This window comes from Onychomys torridus, chromosome 21 (genome assembly GCF_903995425.1).
Source record: "Onychomys torridus chromosome 21, mOncTor1.1, whole genome shotgun sequence".
NCBI lineage: Eukaryota > Metazoa > Chordata > Mammalia > Rodentia > Cricetidae > Onychomys > Onychomys torridus.
In genome coordinates this window covers 18,087,886-18,110,012 of record NC_050463.1, presented here as the reverse complement: position 1 = coordinate 18,110,012, position 22,127 = coordinate 18,087,886, and the positions used below count along the sequence as shown (strand labels likewise).

The following is a 22,127-nucleotide window of genomic DNA, read 5'->3' as shown; positions in this document are numbered from 1 at the left end:
CAAGAGCATCCTGGGACATCACTCAGCACTCGCTGCACTGTGAACTGGGAAGAACTGAGTAGGAAGACTGACTGAGAATGATGACTTTCATTGCCAGGTGAGAACCAGTAAGCAGCAGCAAAGCACCAGGACTTCAAAGACACCCAGGAACACTAGTTAGAACAGAGAGCTACCAGCGGAACTGCCATGAGATACATTACCTCCTGACTACTCCCACTGGGTGACTGTATGATCCCAAATTGGGCATCCTGATGGCAAAGAGAACCAGCACCGAAGTCTGCAAGGATAATTAATGGGTGCTTACTTACAAACAAAGGATTATTTGCCCAAGACAAATCAACAGGGTTGGCCACACTTTAGTACTCATCCTCCACGCATTAGCCATGGAGACAGTCAGGTCCTTGTGCACACAAACCATCGCAGCAGCAATGCTCAGTGTGGGCTCCACTCAGCTCATTTACCCCGAGCTGTCATGCAACACTTACCTTTCCCACTGAACAAGAACAGAGTCGGGGGCGCTTCCTTCACTGTTCTTGACACTTCTCATCTGATCTGTTTAGTCTTTTCTAAGGCCATTTTTATCCCGATTTGAAGTTTAATCCTGACAGTTAAAAAAAAAAAAAGAGTATGTGCAGGCAGTGGTGGCACATGCCTTTAATCCCAGCACTCGGAAGGCAGAGGTAGGCAGATCTCTGTGAGTTCAAAGCCAGCCTGGTCTACAGAGTGAGACCCAGAACAGGCTCCAAAACTACACAGAGAAACCCTGTCTCGAAAAACCAAAAAGGAAAAGAATATGCTCTCTGTGATATGCTAAATCAATTAAAGTAATTTTTGAAATTTCCAGAATTTTCCCTCTTCCCCACAAACTACACAGTTCCACAAACTACATCTTTAATTCAGTGTGGTTTTTAGCATTCACTCAATGAACACAGCAAACCAAAGTCACCAGCCAGTCATTTATTGTAGGGTTCAATACACATGTTCTTTTGAAGAACACACTGAATCATTCATTTGATGGTCATAAACACATGATAATCTCTTTTACTGGTATATTTTTGCTTGGTTTGGTAAAGGAAAATAAAAATTATTACAAAATTATGAATTATGTGCAAAATCCTAATTTAACAACTAATAAGATGGCAGGATTAAAGACTGCTAGTCCTAATGTGTCAACCAACACCATGCATTTCAAATAAAGAAGACACTCCACCCAGGTCCAAGACAGCAGATGCTAGCAGGGAGAAGTGAAGCCACCTGCTAGACAGTGCGGTCCAGGAGGAGTTACAACCGGTAACAAAACGGCTGCGAACAAGGCCAGGTGAGGATACCATTTGTTGTTTTCAAAGGAGAAGTCAGGACGGTGTGATGGACACTTCTACCCAGGACTCCCTCTCATCTGCTGCCAGGCTCCATTAGCTGCGTGTCCTTGTCCAGCAGGAGAAACGAGGGAACACACTAGTGCTTGGCCTTCAGTGGGGATCTCACAACACCCGAAGGAGGTCGAGCGAGATCCTAGATCGGGGGATGTCAATGTTGAGGACTTTCACTTCCACTCTTTCTCCAGGGCCCAGCCCCAGGCTCCTTCTCTTCTTGGTTTTAGATAGCTTTGCTTCTGTTATGTTTCGTATAGGAATCAACCCCGACTTGCCCACTCCTATATCCACAAAAACCCCAAACAGAGTGGCGTTCTCCACTTTGCCGGTGAGAACTGTCCCCACCTGCAGATCTTCCAGACACACTATGCTTCTCTTGAAGTCAGGTTTATCGAAATCTGTGGAAAGAGAGTAAACGTGACTGTAACCAAGGCACTGTACTTAGAGGACTGGCGTTCGCTGTGTATTGATTGATACAGATGCCCAGATCAATATTAGTCTTTGAGGGAAGAGACAAAAGGAGCTGAGGACACAGGCCTGTCTTAAAAAAAAATATATCCTGGGAGAACAGTTGACACAGACAGTTCAAGAACAATTTCTCAGACATTTTCTTCTCTCTAAAGTCTATCTCACTCATGTGGACATGAGCACAGTCTGTAAGGCTTTGGACAGATGATCTCAGTTTCTCTCCTGCAAAGGATATCAGAGTGTACCTTTGCTGGGTGAGCACACCAGACTAAATCACAGATGCTCAGAAAGGAGCACCCTGGAGACAGGAGAGTAGGAGTCAGCTTTCTGTCCATGGATTCTGAAATTGTTTCAGGGTGGTGGAAACTCCACTAGCTTTTGGACAAATGTGGGTGAAATCAGATGTTCTCTCTTTACTTCTTCCCACAAACCGGGAATGCAGGAATCAGTTTTTTTCTATTTCAACACATTTATTCAATCAGGATGTACAGGCTCTCGATTACCTATGGCTCAGAAACCCACACCAGCCAGAGCTAGCCTTCTCTCTCTTCCTCCAGTTCAGCTGATTGAATATTTACTGCCTCCTATCACTACCGCGTGGCCAGATGCTCAGCCTAATGCTAGATACAGAAAGATGAAGACACCTAGGTCCGCTCTCGGTCTTTACAGCCCTTTCCTGGCCCACCACTATACATGGTTCTGAGAGGTGAGACAAAGTGGTCAACGGTCACTATGGCTCCAGACAGAATGAAACAACAAAAGCTTTGAGAGGAAGAGTTTACGTGCGGCTTGTGAGTTACCCTGGCCTGCATTTCCCCCATGGGCTCAGCCCCTTCCCTAGGGCCCAGCCTTGACTCTGAGAACACAGAACACATTCTGGCTGGGCTCTCCTTCACTGAGCCTCACTCTCCCTTCCCCGTCCCTTCCCTCCTCCACAGCTGTCGGCTTCACCCTCATTACTTGTTGAGTTATCCTTTACATTTGTATTAACAACTGGTCACCTTTCTTCTCCTCCTTCACCCCAACCACCTTAAGATCAGGATCTCTTAGAAATAAGCACCCCGACTCCTATTACACAGGAGAAAACCCTGTAAACCCTAAACCTCACTGTCCTCCTTAAGCAAACCCATGTGGGGACTGACTCTGGGATTTCACCTGATGCTGAATTTCAAAGCGGGAAAGCTCTGGGAACCCGACCCACACAGGTGAGGCCTCTCAAAGCCAACTGAAACACACCCAGGCGCCCAGGGCCAGGGCAGGGTGGTCCCCAGGGCCAGGGCAGGGTGGTCCCCAGGGCCAGGGCAGGGTGGTCCCCAGGGCCAGGGCAGGGTGGTCCCTAGGCCCAGGAGGCAGGTTTCCATGCTTGGAAACTCTCCCCGTTTTCCTTGCAGAAGTGGAGCTGTTGCCAATGCCAAGGTCTCCGATTAGCTGCTCAGTCTACCTGCATGAACACCGGAGTCAAGAACCATCGACATACTCCCCAAGATAGCCTGGGCCACGGAGAAACCCAAATCCTCTGTTACACACAAATGTTAACAGGCTGAGGGCCAAGGCAGCACATGCAGCCAGGCCACTGTTAGCAGCTCGCTCCTAATTAAGGAAACCAATTTGCAAGGAGAACTTCAACAAGAAGGAATTGATTACATCACTGAAAAAACCTGAAGCCTGATGAGGGTAAGGAAAGAATGAGGCCATTACGGCAGGAAATACTTCTGAGAAAATGGAGAAAAGAAACATAATACAAATACCATAATACAAAATGCTCCCCACCTCCAAAGTATGAGTCATCTGCCTTGGGAACGTGTTCAGTAGTAAAATGACAATTTTCAACTATCTTGAAAATTGTGACTTAGCTAGGGCAAAAGCTGGTTGCAAAGTCTGCTTACAGAGACCTATTTGCAATTGTACTTGTCACACGCTGTGCTCTGCCCAACAAGAGGCTAACCAGGGAAGGCCCTCCGCCCCGCTGGGTTAGCTGAGTTCCTCTCTTAGAGTCCCTAGTGTAACTGAGACCCTCAACACTGAGAGAAAACCAAGATGGACAGGAAAAGCCAGTATAGGCCACCTGGAGCTAAAGTATCTTCGTCAATCATCAGGTGGTGCACAGGCATGTCACCAATCCCACCCTGTGTGAGAGACACTGATCACAGTGTTGCTGCCAAAGACAGCCATGGAATCCGCATAGAGAGAAGCAGGCTTCTTGGCAGTTTTGTCTATGGGAACAGCCACTTCACAGGAAGGACATCGGGAAGGCTGTGATACCACGGGTCTTCTTCAGGGTTTTATTTTCTCCAGCTGCAGTTCTGTCTCAATGGGCCATCCCTCTCAACAACTCTGACTATTATACTTCCTTCACTTTCTACCTGCACAGAAAGCCAAGAGTACTCTGAATAGGAGGACGATCAACACAGAGATATCATCCTATTTGTTCACTGTGCAGTGGAACACGGAATCCAGAAACCTTGCAATTATGGAAGAAGATTCACTTTTTGTGTGAATGGAACATAAAGACAGTTTATAGGACACTCGGGGAGAGCATGCCTCCATGCACACAGTAGCACACCACATAAGATCCATCTAGCCTAGTGCATTGGCCAATCAACAGCAGGCAAGGAGTCAGAGCCCTGCTTCCATTTGACTCCATGTGTCGATTCTAGTGACTGCAGGACCAACGCTGACCCTCAGCTCTCTCATGTAGAGGATGACAGACTCTGTTCTCCTTCAGGCATTCGATGTTGTGAGGATCAAAGGTGATGATGTGAACTACATGAAGGCACAGGCTACTACTCACATTCAACTTACCTGTTCGGAAGTCAAAGCTTTCGGGCTGGCTCAGACCGTCGATGATGACCTGTAAGGTGTGTGCAGTCGTCTGTAACCTCTCTGCTGTTTTCTCTATACCTTCTTTTCCAAGAGATGAATTTATTTTCTGTTGCATTTCAGGCTTTCCAATCTCATGCAGTGTCCCTCCAATGAATGACAAAAACCTTCAGTGGGAAGAGAAGCCCAACATTTGTCAGTGCTATTCCTTTTGACACTTCCTTGCACAGGTCATCTTCAGATCCTCTTCCTCAGGCTGCTACATCGATTGGTCTTCACTAAGAGTCTATGGTATGTTCTATGCTGTAATAAGTGACTTAGCTGAAGGGCATGTGGGCAGGGGGAGGAGGGGTATTTAAGCTCTTGTGCTATTTTCCAAGTGCAGCACATGCTCAGTGTCGGCCCAGAAAACATTTTACTGTGTGCTGTTTTCATTACCGTTTAGTGTCACATGTATTTTCTAGATAAGTCTATCTATATTTCCCTCATGTTTCCTACAATTAGTTAGGAAAACATTTGAATTTGGATTAACAGTTGAATACAATCTATTGATGATACCACAATCCAACATGGCACGTGTCAGCACTGCCATCCTTTAACAAACACTCTGCTCATGTTCCATATCCTTGCTCTGTGTGTATATCTCTCTGTGTGATGGGAGGGTGACCTGCCAGACTGCAAGTCAATGACACAAATGCCATTGAGCCACACATAAACGAGATTACCTAAAAAGCATGGAGTGTTCAACAGGCAAATAAACACCAGAGGGCAGTTAGGCGTGGGTGCATGCACGCTCAGTAATAGCACATGTAAGCAGCATCCATAAGAGAACCTGGACACAGCCCACAGCAACAGGATAAAAGGCACGCACAGGGCGGGTGTGTGTGTGTGTGTGTGTGTGTGTGTGTGTGTGTGAAAGAAAAAATGATTTTTTTTCCAAAAGGAAGCAAGTAAACTAAACCATCAAAGATATAATCTAAAGCTGAATGTTCTTTATGTACTTCATATACCACATACTGCAATTTTGCTATCCCCTTGCTTGCACATATGCTACCCAATTACTGAGCTGACCATAACAACCAAAAACATAACAACACAAAACAAAGAAATGATGGTTAAGATGCAGCTCCCTCCAGTTTCCTCTGAGTTCCAGGCCACGGTTCCCTTTCTTGACATCCCTTGGCTGGATGTGTTTCTCCATCATTAAGTTCCATTTCCTAGGATTAATGGCACTTTACAAATGTCAATGCAGCAACCAGACAGATAGTGACACAAATGCCTCAAATTCTGGCCTCTAAGAATGCCTCTTGAATACAGGAAGGGAAGGAAACTGCTGTCCATTTGTCTCTGCATCTAGCCCACAGGGCAGGCAGCTGTACTGTGCAGAACGGGTTGCCCGACATTCCCATGCATTGTGTGCACTGTGCTCAAGCAGTGCAGACCTCTTCAGTGATAGTCCGGTGCTGATACTCCCCTTGTTATCTGGTGGGAAAGGCCTCTCACCTCGCATTTAACAAGGGTGTCTATTGGGTTCAAATGTGCAATCCTTCTATATTTCTAGAGCCCTATTTTTTATTTTAAAAGATCCTTCAGCATCCAACAAATTCTCTTGAGGATATATTTTGGTTAGCAGTCTAGGAAGACAAGGAGTGATGCTTATAACCTTCTTTGGACATGAGCATCATCCGGAGGCCTGGGCAAGTTACCTCCTCAGTCTATGTCTGTGGCTTCCCCAGCAGCTGGAGAGGAGCCAGTGTGTTGTGTTGACTAATGGACAGTAGCACCATGGGCTGGTGACAGGGCCCAGCTGCTGGAGTTCTGATTGACAGACAGATGACACAGGCAGTTCCTGCCCACAGCTAACTCCGACTCAGACTTTTCAATAACCCCTGCTCTTTGGACAGGCCTTCCTGGCACTCACCAGTTTGCCTTTTCTGGTGTGCAATTGGTACTATGTAGAGTACCTTCCAACTCCTCAATACTCTGGCTCACACCATTAACCATTCGTTAAGGTGCCTAGAATTAGTGGACTTTGGGATGGATAGATATGGCAGAAATCTTCCCCAAACACGCACTCAGCAGGCCACTTGGAGTCTTAAGATTGTATTGTATGTGTGTATGCACAAGTACATACACACATTGGAGAGAGAGCAACTGCTACAAAATCAACCATTAAAAAAGCGGTAAGAAGGAAATCGGTCTGTTTAACCTGGGAGTATATTTCACATATCATTTTCATCCTCACAGAAGCCCGAGGGCAGTAGCCACTGAAATCAATAAGAAAGCATCATGTTTGCTTCCAGCTAATGCTCTGTATCGATCAACCCTATTTTTAAACAACGAAGGAACAAAGCTAAGTAGTTCTTGCATTTTGAAAACTTTCTTAAAGTTGACCAGGCCACACAGAAAAAGCCAACGGAAGGGAGGAGAACTGGGGAGGACCGGAGCCAGCACTGGGGTGGACCTCACCCCGACTGGGTCTCAGATATGCTTGGCTGCCCAGGATAGGAGGAGATACTTCATGCTCAGGAGCTGCTCAGGAAAAGGATTCTACAGATTCCAAATTTCCCTGTGGAACTGAGAACTAAGGCCAACACAAAGCACAAAAGGAAAATGCATACTGTAAGAGGCCTGGAACCCAGAATGAGCCCTAACGACATGTCTAGGAAGTCCTGCTGGCTGTACACTCTTACTGGATCCCAGCAACCTTGAAATGCAGAGAATAGAAAGGCAGGGAGGCTTAGTAGACTGCCCAGGGCCACGCAGCCCCTCCTAGTCACTGGAGTCTTATCTCACACACAGGTGTCTGGGCCACTGAGTGCCCGTGAAAATCACTGTCGTATTTGGTAAGAGAGAACACAATGTGTTGGGTTATATCACATCAGCACAATTTAATGGCAGATCACGTCTAAACATTAGGCAGTTAACACCAAGTAAATCCCACAAAAAACTTTTCACACATGAGCTTTTAAATGGACAGTTCTCACAAGTCAATGAGTTATTAAAGCCATAGTCTTGATTTTCCTCCTGTCTCTGGACGGCTTTTTCCATTTGCTAAGGACTGCTGTTGGAGCTGCTGTTTTTATTTAATATGTAATTTCATCCATCTTACTTAAAGTAAGAAAGTAGCATAAATGCAACAAATAAGCACATCATGTTCTTTTAGCACACATCTGCACAAAGTTAAAACACAGAGCTCGCAGTGGAGACCACGTTTACCCTTCAAACACAAAGCCACACAAGCTAATGCTGCTGAGATTTTCAACAGAAGCTTGCAACAAAGGCCAGGTCTCTCTCCACAAAAAAAAAAAAAAAAAAAAAAAAAAATCTTTGTAAAACTTTTCCCCCCAAGAGTAAGAAATTCTCCAGATTCATAAGACTTTGGAAATGGCCATTCAGATTTACGTAATCATTTCCAGCACAGGGATTTAGGATTGGAGGGGTTTGTTACATAGAGCAATGTGACACCCTGCAGAGCACACAAGAACCTCAGTGATATAACACCATCACTTTAAAAAGAGCACATACAGTTTACAACCCAGAGAGAGAGAGAGAGAGAGAGAGAGAGAGAGAGAGAGAGAGAGAGAGAGAGAGAGAGAGACAGAGAGAGACAGAGAGAGACAGAGAGAGAGAGCGCCAGCCATGCTACCATAGCAAAAAGTCCATGGTTTTCAGAGACTTTGAGAGTTGTTGCATTTCATAGGAATTTTGTCACTCAGTAAAACATTGAACACTAGGGCAGGAAAGAGAAGGAAACAGAGAGGTGGGTCACAACTGCTGATGTGTGGAGAAATTCCACGTGGGGAGATTTGGCTTCTAGACTGGGGGTGTGCTTAATGGTGGGACACTGTCTCAAAGTTCGGTAATGGTTTGCTGCTCTACAGACCCCAGATACTTGGATAGATTCAGATCTATGACTGTAAAGAGGAGAGAAGAAACTCGAACTCAGTGTGGCAGAAAAGCAGACCTGCTGCGTCTCCACCACTGCCCACCCACGCTGGTGGGTGCAGGTGCACTGTGCACAGTGAGTTCCGGCTGGCTTGATGGAGAAGGTGCCAACTTGACCATATCAGACGTCTTGTGATCACACCAGGTGACAGCCTTGGGAACTGCACTTTCATCACTAAGAACCCTTCAAATTTCTCCTGGGTAAACCAAGACACAGACAGACCTGGGCAGAATCCTTAAAAATCTGTGCTGGTACAAACCCCAGAAGCAGGTGAAAATCCAAGTCAAGTGCATTTATGGAAGGCCCCAGAGCTGCCACCTGCTCTATAGAAGCCAGCAGAGTGACAATGGAAACGGTGTTTTAGTGGGTTTTCTTAGCATTTAATCAACCACAGAAGGAGTAGAGATAAATATCCTGAAAAATATAATGGGGCTTGCTGTGAAAACTGTGATGGTATTGTGTTCCCCAAAATATTGTGCACCCTAATAAGCTTATCTGGGGTCAGAGACAGAACAGCCACAATATTAAACATGAGGATAGGCAGTGGTAGCACATGCCTTTAATCCCAGCACTTGGGAGGCAGAGCTAGGCAGATCTCTGTGTGTTCAAGGTTACTGCCAGCATGGTGACACATGCCTTTAATCCCAGAAAGTGAGCCATTAATCCCAGGGAGTGATGGTAGGAAACAGAAAGGTATGTAAGGTGTGAAGACCAGAAACTAGAAGCATTTTGGCTGGTTAAGCATTTGGCTGGTTAAGCTTTTAGGCTTTGGAGCAGCAGTTCAGCTGAGAGCCATTGGGATGAGGCTACAGAAGCTTGCATACAGTCTGAGGAAATAAGACCAGCTGAGGAATTGGTGAGGTGAGGAAGCTATGGCTTGTTCTGCTTCGCTGATCTTCCAGTGTTCACCCCAATAACTGGCCTCAGGTTTGATTTTATTAATAAGAACTTTTAAGATTCCTGCTACAGAAAACTCTCCCACTCTGCCCTGTGAGTGCAGTTTTAGATGGATTGTACTTTCTGGGCCAGAGTGGGGTCGCTGTAGAGTCTTTCTGTGGCACCATTTAGAATGTCTCCTCCATCACTGAGCACCAAGAAACCGCTGCCATGGACTGAGGAATGCGGGCTTTTGAGCGCCTGCTCACCTCCTGCAGACCCATAAGCCACTTCCTTCCGTCTAAGGAAGGGCTGGCGAGACAGTGCTCAGAGCAGAACGCACTGCATGCCGCAGTAGCTGCAGGGAGAGAGCCTGTTCTCATGCCGCGGTCTCAGTAAAGCTTCACATGCTTCAGCACTTCAGTCTAGGGAAGCAACTTTACTCCACAAGCAGCGCCAGCTAACTGTCTTCCGTGCCGCCCTGGAAGCCCAAGCATTAGGACAGTCACCCATTCCGAGACAGCTAAGATGACACTCTCAGTTTAACCGAAGCACCTAAGACAGGCGAAGCGATAACCAGTGTCATAAACAGCATCGATCGCCTATTCTTGAACACCCAACACCTTGCTGTGAGCCACACACTGTGTAAGTATCATAGCTTGATTTAAAAGCCACGGGCACACACGCACACACACACACACACACACACACACACACACACACACACACACACAGAGAGAGAGAGAGAGAGAGAGAGAGAGAGAGAGAGAGAGAGAGAGATTTTCTCACAATTTTAAAGACACTGGCCCACTTTCCACACACGAGAGCCCAGTGGTGGGTTAGGCAGGATGACAGCATCCAGTTTGACCAGCTCCTTCCCAGGGAGCCCAGACCTTCTCAAATATACACACCCTATCTCAAATGATGAGGATTTGCTAAAATCAAAGCCTTGTGACAAAGGAATATGACAAAATGCTGAGGCCAATTAAAAATACACTGGAAAAGCATGCTTAGCTTTGTTCAGTAAACACTGATTTCATGCGGAGAGAGGGATACTACACCAAGAGAACAGAGCCTTGGCCTTGACTGAGCTTGCAGAGGAGCCGGAGAAGAAGAGGCCGGGTTCGACAGTTTCCCGTCCGCCTGTCCTCTCAGGCAGGACTTCATGTTCAGACGGGCGCATACTTTCAAAGTGCTCAATAAAACATGCATTTCACTTTCTGGAAAATCTTATTGCAGATGTAGCTTTGCAGATAAGAGAATCAAACCCCGAGAGATTAAGTGACTAGTACAAAGTCACACAGCTGAGGCCCAGGGCAGGGGCTAAAGTGAAAGTTACAGCCCTTCACATCTTCATTAACATTCAACCCCTTGACTTTAGAGGAGCTTCAGTGCAGACAAGAGTCAGATTGCAGATAAAAGTTGGCACCCAGAACTACTGCCTGGGAGCAATTGATTATTATTTTTTAAACCAAATTTGAAAGAAAGAAACTTTGGCTCTTTTTGAGTTACTGAGTAAGGGCTGAGCAAAATTAAGTTAGTGGTTTCAAAGGCTGCAGCCTCTATATAGTTCAAAACCACTGTGTTTAGAATTAATATAATTTAATTTACTGCCTGTAAAGCCATAATGTGGATTAGTGCCTGGGACTATTTGAAAGAGGAGGGCAAACAAAGCAATAGTATTCAGAAGCACATAGGCGGCTGACAGAAGGAAAAGCTGAAGCAAGCCACTCCAGTGTCACTTGGAGCAAGCCCAAGTGACAGGGACATCTAAGAGACAGATTTTGTACCATAGGGCCAACTGTCAATGACTCCTTTCCCAAAACTAGCAGAAGCTTCCTAACATCCACCATTTCAGTAAGTCTCTGGCTGCCCTCTAAATGGCTTGGGGACACTCTGTCGTCGTGGGGAAGGGAGGTTGATGCAGCTCATTTATGGATACAGAAGTAGAAGACAGCTTGACTGGGAGCAGGCAGGCGAGATAACAGGAGATGGAATCAATACCTTCCTGAGCACCAGGCTCCAGACTTGAGCGAGAGCAGACAAGGAGAAGGACAGACAGATACTTGTACAGTGGAAGATTCTAAAGCTAGCACAATTCCACAGCTGGCCTGCAGCTCCCTCTCTTCCCCTCTCTTGGGAGTAGCAGGCTGTTCTCCACACATAGAGCAGAGAAACTGGCCTTCTCTTCAGTCCCAGGAGCTGGTATTATATTAATTAACAATGCTAAATGTGCAAATTACATCCAGATCACCAAGGAGAACAAGACGCCCCCCAATACCACCACTGTAGAAGCCATTGGGACTTCTGCTTTTTTCTATAGCTTAGCTGACAGCACCTCCTTGATGACAGTAAAAATAACAGTGATCACTACAGACACTGCTGTGTTCCAGGAGCTAAGCACAGGACATGCATTAACTTACAGTCACACGAGCCCGGCGCTACCATTCTACTCATTTAGTAGACAGGAGAACCAAGGCCGGGGATGTGCGGTGACAGGTGGGCTTTGCACAGGCGGTCCGGCCCTTCACTTCCTGGGCCCTCCACTAGTTCTGTCAGAGCCTAACGGGCTGTGTGCTGGAACAACGTGTATGGTAGTTCTAGAGGTGTCATGGTCTGCTCATCCATTTCTTCAGCAGGCAGCTTCTCTGCCATCATTTCCCCCTTTTGTGAAGGCACCTTTGATATGCTGAGTATAACTTCCTGGGAACACAGTGGGATATTTAGATTAAGTAAACTGTTATCTATTATTGGCTAGTCTTCGAAGCCCACATCTCTGGGGACCCACTGTTTCCATCTTCCCAAGGCTGGAATTGTTACAAGTCAGCTATTATGCCCCATCTGGCATTTACTCGGTTCTGGATATCTAAACTCTGGTCCTCACACTTGTGTGTCAAGAACTTTATTCTGTGAGTTATCTCCCAGGACCACCTATTTGCTTTTACACACACACACACACACACACACACACACACACACACACACACACTCACGCTTCACTTCTAGCTGATCACAACTTAGTATAAGGCCACAGCGACTCTACAAACAGTTGTTCTGAGAGAGAATCTCAGGCAGCAGAGACGGCCCTCACTGAGGGAATTGTACCGAAGTGCCCCCCTTCCTACAGAAGGAGGCTGCCATGCTTCTGTAATTATTCTTGTCCTAGATGGAATTTTAAATTCACAGTTGTTGACGCTCTCAAAGAACACTTTGCTGCATTGACTGTAAGAGACAGAAACAGGCAGATCTGCGGTAGTAAGGCAACCTGCACAGCTCCAGGACTTGGGCACTGAGCTGACAGGAAGGACTCTTTGAAGTCTGCCCACCTGGCACACGACCACAGCACGCCTACCTTCCTCCTGCTACACTGGCTCTACTGGGAACCAGTCTTCTAAAGCTCTCCCTAATGGCCCAAATGGAGACAGCATACACTTTATCAAAATGAGTGCCGAGTGAGTCTTGACATGAAATTTCCTGGCATTTTTCAAGTTAAACTGAGCACAGGAGCGTTGGAGCTTAACTATCGGCAGTGCATCGGACTCTTAACGCAGCAGCCTCTGGGTGAGTGCCAGGTCTCGTGTGATGCAGAGGGCTCAGCAGAACCTGCGGCCAGAGCTCCCTTCTCTCCCAGCTCAAGGGAAATCAGATATGTGCCGGGCTCCTAGACAACCGAAATAGTAGGACAAAGAGAGGAGGCGTGGAGGGAGCCCTACACATGCTCTTGCTGGGCCTGCTTCTACTCATAAGGCGGCACTGATTGTACTTACGGCTACAGCATCCAACACAATGAAACTACTCACATGTGGATACGTAAGGATTTCTCCACAACAAAAAATGCAGAAAGAAATGCTCCCTGGCTTTCCTCTGCTTGTCCAGTCTGTACACTCTGAGAGGGCACCGGAAGCAGACAGAATGCTCCGTGAAGGTGCATGGGATCCTGTTTGGAGGGCTGAAACCCTTTTGGCACACTGGGATTCTCAAAGAGGTACTTAGTAGATATGTTGATGAGGCAAGAATGCCAGGGAAGATGACCCAGTGTGCTCTAACAACAGCTGTACTTGCACATTGATCTCAACGGTTTTTTAGACTACAGAAAAAAAAAAATGCTGGAAGCAAAGCTAAACATTTCACCTTGCTCCGTGAAAGGTCACTGGTGTGGTTTCATGTCCTCAGTGTTCTACATAGTTCCCTTCATTCTCCAGTCTGTCATTTATTCCTTCAGCTGCTCCATCAGGCTTTGCTGGGTGCCATGGATACAGTGGGAAGCCAGATTCCAAGTCCCTAGCCAACGGGAGCTTACAGCCTCCCAAAATAATCTTTAACTTAATTGCCACCAGCCTAACAAATCTGATGCCAACTTTTCAGATGCATTGTTTATGTTACGGGTTCAAGAACAATTGAACTTTAACTATGCTATCACACTGTGGGTTTTTTTTTTTTTTTTTTTTTTTTTTTGCCATCCAAGTCTATTGCGAATATGTAAGATAAGGTGTAGAAAAATAGTTAAATCAGGTGTTTAATGACAAAATTTAAATCTAATCCTATTTTTCTTGATTTTATGCAAAATGAGTCTTTTTAAAGACTCCTGACCTCCAAGATCAGTTTAATATATCTTTGTTTTTAAAAACTTTTATTTTTACTTGCTTTTTATCTGTGTGCATGACTCTGTGTGTGTGTGTGCAAGTGCATGTGTTGCTCACTAAGGCCAAAAGATCCCCTAGAGCTGGAGTTAGGGGTGGCTGTGCCACCTGATGTGTTGGAAATTGAGAGTTCTCCGGAAGAGTAACAAGTGCTCTTAATCACCAAGCCATCTCTCCATCCCCTGCTATTTTTTTTAAAAACTGGTTCTAGTATTTACCGTATGAATTTTGTTGGTGATGATTTTATTCATCATTTGAGACATGTAGCGCACTGCAATAGGGTATGTAGGACTAAACATGAATAGAGATGACCTATGTTCTCAACAATGCAGGGGATAAAACACTCAGATACTGGACTAGAGGGCAATAATTAGTAAGTGGCCATTATGGAGCTCACAGGTATCGCTAACAGTAAGTCCTTGATAAGAGCTGTCTCACAAGATCGATTCCAAGTTTTTGTACTGAGAAACTGAAAGGATGAGCTGAAATGATCTGACATGAAGAAGGCTGTGGTTAGAGCAGGACTTCAGGAGAGATCCGGCTTTGAACTTTCAACATGCTAGACTTGAGCTGCTGAGGAGGTAGCTGGATGCAGTCTGAGCTCTACAAAAGCGGTTTCAAATAAGAGTAAATTTAGGAGCCATGCACAGTGATGATCTCATGGGATCACTCGGTAGCTTTTCAGCACCTCCTTCTCTCCGCTAACAGTGAGCTTCCCCTCTGCCCTCCACACCTGTCCCTGGTGCTGATACTGTCTTGTCACCCATAGCTTACGGCTGTATTCTCCAAACCCATAGAGAATGTGCACAGGGCTCAGCGTTGCTGCCGCCGCCTGGGTGTTAGCACCATCTCTTGACTTGGACACTGAACTTAGTCTGTCTGATCTCCACACTTCTTCCTCTGCCCTTCAGTCGATTCCTAAGACAGCAGACAACGGCAGCCTTTTCATCTTGTCACTCCAGCTTTTAACCCAGCTACGATTCTCACTAAATATTCAGACCCATTCCTTCTGGTAGCCTCAAGTTGATGGTGTCAAATATGGCAGCACGGGTAAGTGGTTTAAGGATGGTTCTGATAAGCAGGTCACCGGCTGAGAAAGCAATTTCACAGGAGGAATAAGGATAGAAAACTGAAAAGGAATGACAGGAAGAAGAGTAAGAATAGAGGCAGACAGTTTAAGACACTTGGTATGAGAAACAGGTACAATGGGCAGCAAACATCTCTATCTGTCTCTTCACGAGAACTTAGAAGATGTTTGCTGCTTTTAGCTCTCAGGAGAGGACCCTGGATCATAGCAGTAAGCAAGGTGGAGAAGACAATAGACACAGGGCAGTCCTAGAATTTCATAGTGCTAAAATAATGTTATTCACCTAGTTGCCACTTCCTTCCTTACTTTGGGGGCAGAACAGTCAGGACTCAGAGACCACTACACAGTGGACTATTAAGAGTTAAGAGTTTTCAACAGTGGCAAGAAAGAAGTGGTGTAGAAACAGAATCCTGGAGCAGACTTGCTAGGGAAGACAGGGCAGAAGGAATAAAGAGAAGGAAGGGCACAGCTAGAAGAAAGGCTGTGGGGTATTTGATGCTCTTCAGTGAGGAAGGAAGTGAAGTCCGCCTGGGAGTAGGAAAAGACCTGGAAACAAGTTACAGGAATAGAAAAGACAGGGTTCTCAAAGGGCTGCAGGGATGTTGGTTTTCAAGCTCTAGGTTCGCGTCTATCTTCCAGGGTGTGAGTTTTTCCACCATGTTTCATTTAAACGCCATTTCTGTCCTCACATTTCTGACAAACCCCTTCTGGCTTTAGGTCCCTCTATTCTGGTTCCTCTATCTTCTCTTAACTAAGAAGAAAGCAAATGTGGGCACTATTGTCTGTTTACTTAATTCTAAAACACAAAGCAAAGGAATTCTTTTTACTGCAACATCCAGGAAACACATCTTCAGCAGAATAGTGTAAAACTGTGTCTTCTCTAGAGAACATCCATTTCCTGCAGACCCCTCAATAAAAAAACAGGTAAAGCTTCACTGAGCAGATGGGGAATGTTTTCTTGAGAGGTAGGAAGGATGCTATCAGCCAAGGATGCTAGAGAACATCCAAAGCAGATACTTCTAATACTCGCTCATTTTCCTTATGGGACACCTTACTTTCTGAACACCACACAGTGTTATTCAGAGAACAGCACTCTTAAAAGACCATGACTGGGGTTGGGGATTTAGCTCAGTGGTAGAGCGTTTGCCTAGCAAGCGCAAGGTCCTGGGTTCGGTCCTCAGCTCTGAAAAAAACAAAGACCATGACCACAGTGACAGCATTCAGTTTGAAAGGTCTGATCCAGTTAACAGCTCAGGCTCTGAGTGACAGGAGACCTGGCTTATATCTCAGGCAGTTCACCTTCTCCCTCTGAGACTTGGCTAGCCTGAAACGGGAAGAGCAGCTGCACCAGTTTCCTGGGGTTGCTGTGAGGTGTGTACACCATGGTCCATCTAAAATGCCTGGTAATGAGGAGGTAACCAATGAATGTCTGTTCTCACTGGTCTAGCAACAAGTCCTGAAACTAGCTGGAACTACATTCTCTGCTCTCCAGCCTGTTAATCAGCCTGTCCCTCTTTTTGTCCCACCATCTGCATGAACACACGGGACAGCCCTGTCTGGAAATGAGCTTTCCCTGTAGCTCCTAAGGTTAAATTCTATCCTGTTTTAGTGTGTTCTTTTAAGGGTACATTACCTCTGCTCATCTTTATGTTCTCCAAGCCCTACCACATTCCAAGTGGTGAAGAAAACCACACCAACAAAACCCATGGAGTAAATATTAGAACCCATAAGGAATATCAAAAAATTATACACCAGGCTTGCCTGAGATGAGGGTATTAAAAGAAGGACCATTTTACATAAAAGGAAGAAAAAAATTCCAGTTCATCAACATTAAACATTCCTATTTCCAAGCCATAGCATTATGAGCAAATACAAAATGGTAGACTTCAGTATACCAAGAACCCAAAAGACAACTAAGAAAGAATCACACAAACACATAAGAATAGTACAGCTAGGTCTCTGCATCTGCAGGTGCTGCTGGCAAAGATTCAATCAAGCACAGATAAAAAGGCCCTGGGTTCAATCCTCAGCTCCAAAAAAAAAGCATTTGGGAGGCTGAGAGATGGCTCAATGGTTACGACTCGTAGGAGTACCTGCCAGTAGGAACTGTCTATGTTGAGAGTCGTCTAGAGGAATTATATGAAAGTCAGCTATGACTACTACAGCTCAAACCTGGAAAACACACCAAGGGTAATTAGGTCATTACTCATTTCATCTCCAAAGTTTTAAGGTCAGAGAAGACTGCATGTAAAAGAAACTTCCTATGAAACAGTCAATAACTGTCTTGATTTTGCGCAAATAGGCCACCCCCAAAGGAAGCAGAGAGAAGCGAAGTCACCAGATGGGCATTGATAATTCACAGGTGGAAACGGGTCCCTGTGAAAGCTGGCAGAAATGCCTGCTACCAGGGGAAATGAGGACTGCACTGGCTTGAACCCTGCTGACAGCATCACAAGCTAGTACATTACTTGGCAATGTATGTGAAGAGCCACAGAAGCTTTTGAGTCTTTGGCAAAGCAATACTATCTCTATGGCTTCATCACAAGGAACCACTGCTAAGAACTATTATTACTGAATTACAGTTACTTACCCAAAGAAAAAAGATCTAGATTTTAAATAAGAGGGATATACACTTACAATAAAAGCAAATCGGAAAATCTTATAAACCATATTACAAATAGATTAAAGAAACACAAAAATGCACATTGAAAAAGACTGGTTTGTACATATAACATGCTAATTAGGTTCCCATGAAGATGTCAGAGTTATATGTTGAAAGTATGTGATCTGTTTTTTTTCTTTTAAATTTTTGTTTTTATAGGGGATTACAGTAAAGAGATTACATGGATCTTAGAAAAGACTTTGAACTTTGGACTTTTAAACATTGTTGAGTCTGTGACAGAATACAAGCACCTTTGAAGTTGGACTAAATTCATACTGTGTTATGATAATGTTACAAGCTTATGAGGGGGGCAGGGAGTGGAATGTGGTAGTGTGAATGTAATTGGCCCCATAATCTCATAGGGAGTGTCACTATTATGAGGTGTGGCATTGATGGAGTAGGTGTGGCCTTGTTGGAGGTAGTGTGTCACTGTGGAGGTGGGCTTTGAGATCTCCTTTGCTCAAGCTACACTCAGTTCACTTCCTGCTGCCTTTGGACCAAGATATAGAATTCTCAGCTCCTTCTCCAGCACTATGTCTGCCTGCATGCCACCATGTCCACCATAATGATAATGGACTAATAAACCTCTGAACTGTAAGCCACCCCAGATAAATGTTCTCCTGCATAAGAGTTGCTGTGGTCATGTTATCTCTTCATAGCCACAGAAACCCTAGGACAGCCTCATGCTACTCTGTGCACTAAACTAAACGTTTTGGTCATTGCAACAGGCAAGAAAAAGAACTAAAAACAGGAAGATTAAAATTTTAGTCTATTTGCTGATCACCTAATTTATGGACTCTAGAAAAACACACTAGTACATGGATTACAGGTCTGCAGTGCAGAACACTACACAAAGATCAACTGCAGCTTTACACAGTGGGAAAGAGAAGCCATAAATTAGAGCTGCATCTATAACATCATTGAAAACACCACACAGTTGCACATCACAAGTAACAGTTGTACATAGAAAACTAAAGGCTTTGCTTAGGAAAATGAAAGAAGGCCTAAATAAATAGAAAAACAGAATTAGTTAACTTTTACATTTTTGTTTGTTGGGACTCACTGAGTAGTCCTACCTGGCCTGAATCTTGATATATAGACCAGGCTGGCCTTGAATTCTCACAGAGATCCACCTTCCTTTGTCTTCTGAGTGCTGGGTTTAAAGGTGTGTGCCACCATGCCTGCCTTACCTGTATTATTTTTTAATGAAAATTAACAAGTTGGTTTTAAAAATTATAGAAAAATACATATAGTCTAGAACCCCCACACAGATTTTGTTTGTACTTGCTAATTTAATAACTTGAATTCAATAGTAATTAAGGTAGTATATCTGTGTGGCAGTTTGTCTAGGACACCTGGTGAGCACATCTGCTTGGCAGTGTTTCCAGGACACTCAGAGTGAGCACATCTTCATGACAATGTCTAGGACACTTCATAAGCACATCTGCATGATAGTGTCTAGGATACTCAGTGAGCACATCTGTGTAGCAGTGTTTCCAGGACATTCAGTAAGCACATCTGTGTGGCAGTGTCCAGGACACTTGGTGAGCACATCTGTGTGGCAGTGTCCAGGACACTTGGTGAGCACATCTGTGTGGCAGTGTCCAGGACACTTGATAAGCACATCTGCATGGCAGTGTCTAGGACACTCAGTGACCACATCTGTGTAGCAGTGTCTAAGACACTCGGTGAGCACATCTGTGTGGCAGTGTCCAGGACACTTGGTGAGCACATCTGTGTGGCAGTGTCTAAGACACTCGGTAAGCACATCTGTGTGGCAGTGTCCAGGACACTCGGTGAGCACATCTGTATGGCAGTGTTTCTAAGAAGTTCTAAGAGCAATGAGTTTATTTATGCCAAACTCCTGGGAGGTTTCAGCAGGACTGGCTTCAAGAGAAGGGGATGTTCAGGGATGGAAACAATAGTTTTTGTTGTAGTTGTTTTTTTAATTTTGAAAGAGTTTTGGGTTGCACTGATACAGGTATTTTCCAAAAGTCAGTAAATGTACACTTAAAATTTAATTTATGTTAATTTTACAAGAGAAAAACCTAAGGAGTTATTATATTATGCATGAAGAATTTAGTGAAAAGCACACAGCTACCTGCACTATTCTTATTGCAGCACCTAAGGAGGTTCGTGGACAAATAGATGGATAGATATGAATAGATGTATAGAAAGGCAGCTGCAGGGATATGCTAATATCTAGATGCAGATGTAGAAGAATTCTCTGCATGTGCCAATGATTCTCATAATCAAACATAGGGATGTGCAGACTGCCATGGTGTTGGTGAACAAGCTTCTTATCTCCTTTTCTGAGTTATTCCTTTACCTTTATAATAGCAGATATTGATGAAGGAAGCAAGCCAATGATATTTACCAATGTGAGCAAATACAAATGACTTCAATGCAATCTACAGATCCTAAACTTAGAACAAACTGGTCCTAAATCCACTACTGAATAATCTAGTCAGAACCTTAGGAATTTTTGGTTATATATCAAGTCACAGGTTTTGAACTAACTGAAAGCTTTAAAGATAATTAAACATGCAACTACAAAAGTTGTTTTGGGGTCAATAAAATGGGTCAGTGAGTGAGTCTTGCTGCCAAGCCCAACTGATGACTGCTCTAGTCTTAGGACCCACATGGTAGAAGGGGACAGAGCTGATTCCTCTTCTCAGTTGTTCTCTGACCCCACTCCACACATGTGTACACAAACAAATATAATACAAAATTTGAAGTTAAAGCTTCTCTTGTAGTGGAAATAATCTCAGCACTGTTCTCTGTTAATGTGTCTCCACTAAAAGTACGTTAGACTCTAGTAACCCAACAGAACATATTTTCTTGGGAAAGCTGGCTGTTTATGATTTAAAAAAGGGCTTTGTCTTTCAAAGAGCACAAGTTATACCAGGTACTAGTCAAGTGAGTCACACTAATTTCCCAAACAAATAGAGAATGCCATGCAATTTCTTCCGCTCTACACTTCTCCCCTAGAACCAGCTCCAGGAAGAGCAATAAAATAATGTGTGACCAGCTCAGCAATGAGGAACTTCTGAAAACCGCTGTCATGTTCAGCATGGCCTTGTGTCTCAGCTCCCACTATGCCCATCCAAAGTCCATGTGCTGTACAAAACTCATTGTGTACATGCATAGCTCTGGAGCTGGCCTCTGGCTCACCTGACTGCTAGGTCGTAGGATTCCGGATGGATGCAAGTCTGGTCCAGGGGGTTTGGAGTGAGGGTGGCATCTGCCTTGTTCTTCTTTTTGCCCAGCTTCTCACTGGTGAGTGTGGCAGCTCCCTGGCTCTGGCCTGAAGAGTCAGTGGGCTGACTACTGCAGTCGGGAAAAATCAGGATAAAAAGTGAGGAAATGGGGCAGAAAAGCAAAGAAATGTAATTAACCATGCACTTAGTCCCCTGCTATGAAACCACACACACAGCAACCATTCACTGCATAGAAACTACCACATTGAAGAACACTGGACAAATGAGACAACTGAAGAAAAAGGCAAATCATCTGTCCCAGGAAAAAGAGTAAAATGGCCTATTGGTATATCATCTACAAAATTTCATAAATCTTTCTAAATGTTTGTTTCTGCTCTTCTCTAAAAAATTAATACTCTTGGTCTTCTTGTAGTCCCAGTTCAATTAAAGCTTCAAGCTGATTTTGGAGTTGGAGAATGGCTCTCTCCTCCTTTAAACTCAAGCATGTTGTTAAAAGGAAAATGAAAACTTCCTGTATCATACCAGAAGAAAGAACCATCTTCTGACATGGGACAGGAGGAAAACCAAATTAATTAAGGGACTATTCTATTACTAATCTCAATTCTTTGATTCTATTCTGATTCTTTAAACTTTTCTTAAAGTATGAATTTTATATCAAAATTTACAAGATATATATTTTAAACTTTGTTAACATAATAATGGTCACACAGAGTACTAACTAATTCTAGAGAAAAGGCTTCGATTAGCTGCCTATACATGTCTTTGTGTTCGAGTCTCTTTTCAGTTTTCTGCAGGAAATCACGGCCAGGCCTAACATCAATTGAAATCTCCAGGAAGAAGATGGGGCCCCACAACGACAATTCCATGTGGAAAATAATATCACTAAGCTGACAAACATCATCTACAGATCAGCTTTGGACTACAAAGTGCTTAGAGCAATTCTGAGATGGCTAGCTGAGATGATCCGGTTTCAAAGACTACTTGAATAAGGACTTGAGATAAACCCTGAACTTTGGCATTATGGATAACAA

The 22,127-nt window shown here is 44.4% G+C and overlaps 1 protein-coding gene across 1 annotated transcript in view; it reads right to left on the bottom strand.

The window, feature by feature from the left end:
* Positions 1–942: 942 nt before the first annotated feature.
* Positions 943–22,127, bottom strand: part of Srbd1 (S1 RNA binding domain 1) — a 175,764-nt gene continuing 154,579 nt past the window's right edge. Inside the window, exons 19-21 of the mRNA XM_036170842.1 lie at positions 21,050–21,205; positions 4,644–4,828; positions 943–1,771 (exon numbers count right to left, since the gene is read on the bottom strand). Coding sequence (XP_036026735.1) covers positions 1,482–1,771; positions 4,644–4,828; positions 21,050–21,205 — 631 coding nt within the window. The 3' untranslated portion in view covers positions 943–1,481. The remainder of the gene's footprint in view (positions 1,772–4,643; positions 4,829–21,049; positions 21,206–22,127) is intronic.